The sequence below is a fragment of the Trifolium pratense genome, linkage group LG4 (genome assembly GCF_020283565.1).
Source record: "Trifolium pratense cultivar HEN17-A07 linkage group LG4, ARS_RC_1.1, whole genome shotgun sequence".
NCBI lineage: Eukaryota > Viridiplantae > Streptophyta > Magnoliopsida > Fabales > Fabaceae > Trifolium > Trifolium pratense.
In genome coordinates this window covers 18,536,411-18,541,072 of record NC_060062.1, presented here as the reverse complement: position 1 = coordinate 18,541,072, position 4,662 = coordinate 18,536,411, and the positions used below count along the sequence as shown (strand labels likewise).

At 33.2% G+C, this 4,662-nt stretch overlaps 1 protein-coding gene across 1 annotated transcript; it reads left to right on the top strand.

Annotated features, from left to right (window-relative positions):
- The first annotated feature begins 1,294 nt into the window (after positions 1-1,294).
- On the top strand, positions 1,295-3,062 carry LOC123924203 (3-ketoacyl-CoA synthase 12-like). The gene has a single exon (XM_045977018.1). The coding sequence runs from the start codon at positions 1,326-1,328 to the stop codon at positions 2,901-2,903; it is 1,578 nt and encodes a 525-aa protein (XP_045832974.1). The 5' UTR covers positions 1,295-1,325; the 3' UTR covers positions 2,904-3,062.
- The last annotated feature ends 1,600 nt before the right edge of the window (positions 3,063-4,662 follow it).

Sequence of the window (4,662 nt, the reverse complement as noted above, 5' to 3'; positions counted from 1 at the left end):
AACTCGACACCTAAGTGGACCGAGCTCAATGCTGAATTGAATTTAGGCACACTCAAAAACACAAATGTTCTTTTTTTTTTTGTTACAAAAAACACAAATGTTCTAATAATCATCATGTGATATAAATTTTAATGATTTGTATTTCTGCCTTTTATTTTAAATCGAACGCTCCACGTTAATTACTACATCACGTAGTGGTTACGTGGAATCCAAATCCCTCGCAGAACTTCCCTTACATACATGACCAACTACTTGGCCTATTGAGGGTTGACACAACATAAATGATTTGGGTTGGTTGATTTAATTTATTTTTTTATTAAAAACTTTATGAAACAAAAATTATTCTTTTATTGGGATCCGTATAATATAAATTTCTAGAAAATGGTCTAAACGTATTATGCTCTTACATTTTCTTAGTAAAATAAATTTTATAATAATAAAAACTAAAGAATTAATATGATATTATTTTCTTCAACAAGTGACTTAACAAATTTTGGATAAATTTTATATTTTTTTAAAAAAAAATTCTTGAAAAGGCAAAAAAAAATTATTAAAAAGAACAGGCACAAGGAATGCCAAAATAGTACAATCCATAAAGTACTTCCCAAAATAATCAAACAATATATTAGCAATAAACTATTAGTTCTCCAATTCAACATACATAACCCCAAAGTCTGATATAGCACACCGAGGAATAAATAAGCAACCAATAAATTCTGCATGTTCCAATCCTACTCAATGCTGCCTCTTATACCTAAAATAATTGAGAGAGTAGTTTCACCAGAGAAGATTGGCTATATACAAGCTAAAAAAATTGGATATCTTAGGATCTCGCTCCAAGCCATCAACTACCAACGTATTCGTGGCCTAACGGACGAGGATATTGAAATGCTACCAAGATATCACGAATTAACTGTTTAATTATCGATCCTCTAATGGTTTACTACTCTCTCAATTTTAAAAATTTGAGTTAGGTCTAACTCAATCCCTACAAAATCAGTTAGTAGAGTGAGAGGTGTCTCCCGCTTATAAACTGATTTAAGGTTATATCTCGTCTAATCTCTTCTTCAAAGTAAAAGCTACCACCGGACACACACGCTTAACCGGATCTTTAACGGTAGCTGCACCGGTACAACGGCTACATAGTCATTGAGAATGAAAAAGTTAAGCTTAATGCAGATCCAACATATCTGCATTATGCAGCAGCAAGTACCTAGTACATAGGAATGTAGGTTGTGTGACACAACACAAAGGTCTTTCCAAAACATAAATAAATTTGTTAGGGTTTGAGATATTGACATGTTAAGTCATATGAACATATTCACATGCCCAAAAATATTCAACTCACACACTCAACTCAACTCTCTGCTTATAAAACACCACTCTACCTTCAACTTTACAACTCAAAACCTCTCTCCACCAAACCTTCTTGTGATTTTACTTTACCTATTCCTCTCTCTCTCTCTCTCTCTCAAATGGAGTTTCTCTCTTTACTCTATTTAGTTTCAGCATTGTACATTTGTTATCTAATCTGGAAACTAATAGATCAAAAGAGGGACCAAGAGTGTTACATATTAGATTACCAATGTTACAAGCCAACAGAAGATAGAATGCTAGGGACAGAGTTTTGTGGCAAATTAATCAAAAGAACAGAGAATTTGGGACTAAATGAGTACAAATTTCTCCTCAAAGCCATAGTAAGTTCCGGAATAGGCGAACAAACTTATGCACCAAGAAACATCTTCGAAGGCCGCGAAGGATCACCAACATTAAACGATGGGATCTCGGAAATGGAAGAGTTTTTCAATGACAGCATTGCAAAACTCCTCGCAAAGTCATCGATTTCCCCTTCCGAAATTGATGTTCTTGTCGTCAACATCTCAATGCTCGCGATTCTTCCTTCTCTATCGTCGCGCATCATTAACCGTTACAAATTGAGACACGACGTAAAAGTGTACAATCTAACCGGAATGGGCTGTAGTGCTAGCCTTATTTCATTAGACATTGTTCAAAACATTTTCAAATCACAAAAGAACAAATTAGCACTTTTGGTCACATCAGAGTCTCTTAGTCCAAATTGGTATACAGGCAATGATAGATCAATGATCTTAGCAAACTGTCTCTTCCGCTCGGGCGGTTGCGCGGTTCTTTTAACAAACAAAAGATCTTTAAAGAACAAAAGTATACTAAAACTAAAGTGTTTAGTCCGAACACACCACGGCGCGCGTGAAGACTCATATAATTGTTGCCTCCAAAGGGAAGATGAACAAGGTAGACTTGGTTTTCATTTAGGTAAAACTCTCCCAAAAGCAGCTACAAGAGCTTTTGTTGACAATTTAGGGGTAATTTCACCCAAAATTTTGCCAACAAGAGAATTACTAAGATTTCTTGTAGTATCACTTTTCAAGAAACTCAAGATATTTAGTTCAACTTCTTCTTCTAAGTCTAGTGGTGGAACAATAACTACAAAATCACCATTGAATTTCAAAAGTGGTGTAGATCATTTTTGTCTCCATACAGGAGGAAAAGCAGTGATAGATGGAGTTGGAATGAGTTTAGATCTATCCGAATACGATCTCGAGCCAGCAAGAATGACACTTCATCGTTTTGGTAACACTTCTGCAAGTAGTTTATGGTATGTGTTAGGATATATGGAAGCAAAAAAGAGGCTAAAAAAAGGTGATAGAGTTCTTATGATAAGTTTTGGTGCTGGTTTTAAATGTAATAGTTGTTTATGGGAAGTGATGAAAGATGTTAATGGAAATGGAAATGGAAATGTTTGGGAAGATTGTGTTGATCATTATCCACCAGAGACTTTGGCCAATGCTTTCATGGAAAAATATAGTTGGCTCAATGAAGTTGAAGATCCTGACAATTATGAACTTCCTGATTTTCTTAAGTGATTAAAGGTATGAGAAATTAATTTCATTCATCATTGTGGAATGAAATAGCAAAATCAAGAGAAAAAAAAATTTACTTGATTTCTTGATATGGATCAAGGTTATTGAGCATTAATTTTTTTTTATAACTTATAGTATTCATTTGTTGTTATGATTATTGAATTTCTGATCATTGGTTAAGTCCTTACCCAATAAGGAGCTTTACTATTTTCTGTTTTTTTTTTTATAATTTGTAATTGAATATATATAATGTGGGAACTTGGTTGGTTTGCTTTATAAATCTTTTTATAAATATTTTGTAATTTATAACATTCACACACATTTTACATCAATTATTTGTGCTAAACGCCAGTAATTAACCGGTGTAAGTGTAACTAAATTTAGCACTTCATGTGTTTAAGACAGGTCTCTACTGATAATCAATAAAAGAAATTAGCTTATGGAATTATAGTTGCCTTTAAAGAAGTATTGTCTCTTTGAACTTGGTAAAAGTTTTGGGATCTACCTTGAGTTTGAACATCTAGAAGACTAGCTAAATATGATTCTTTTTTTTTTTTGGGATTCAAACATTTGTACTACTGTCTACTACGTTGTAAAAGACTAGCCTTTTCCGCTAGACTAAATTTGTTGGTCTCTCGCGTATTATTTTATCGAAAATATTTTGGGAACACAAAGTTATAGGGTTGACACCGTAAAATATATTGTCCACCCTGTTTTTGGACTTTTTTTAATATTTTTTGCCCCGCGTCATGATATGTCTGGTGTCACATACGGTGTATGGATGCCTGATGTATTGTTTAGATTTTTTTTGGTAAATCAAAGTATTCTATGCGCATATAATTGTAGAGACAATCTCCCAAAGTAACTGAAATTTATTTAAAAGGTTGCATCTTTGGACAAAATGGTTAAAGAAACTAAATATCTACTTGTGTTGGATGTATATGTGTGTCCAAAATAACAATTCTGACCAAAAATAAATTGTCTTGGTACTTTTAATTATTTACTTCTTAAATAAATGTTGAATGATGGGGGCTGAAAATAAGTTGAATAGCAATGATTGTTTGAAAAATTACTATTTGAAAAATTGAATGGCCAATGGAAAATTTATTGTACTCTGTCAGAAGTTTAAACCACCGTTCTCTTTTCTTTTTCCTCTTTGGTGTTGTTAGGTTTGTAAAAACCCTAGAAAGTAAATGCACAATTGATCATGTACTAGTAATTTTTAGTTTGGGTAAGCATTCATTTTTGGCCTCTTGAACCCCACATATTTGTAGAGTGTCTTTGGATGAGGGATTCTAGAAATTCAAAGGATTTTAAATACTAGGCAATTCAATTGATTTAATTGAATTCCCTTGATTTTTAAATTCCAGTGTTTGGATAAAGTGTTGAAATTTCATCAATTGTAAAATTCTTTGTTTGGATAATGTAATTGAATTTCCTTCATTTTAATAAAATTGACCATAAACCCAAAAATTGGCCGAAAAACCGAAAAAAATCGGCGAAAAAACCTAAAATCGGTCAAAAACCATAAATCGGCTGAAAAACCTAAAATCGACCAAAAGCCCTAAAACCGACTATAAACTCTAAAATCGGCCGAAAACCCAAAAAATCGGCAGAAAAACCTAAAATCGGCCAAAATTCCAAAAATCGACTATAAGCCCTAATATCGGTTGAAAACCCAAAAAATCGGCGGAAAAACCAAAAATCGACCGAAAACCCCAAAAAATGGCCGAAAACCTAAAATCGTCGAAAATCCAAAAAA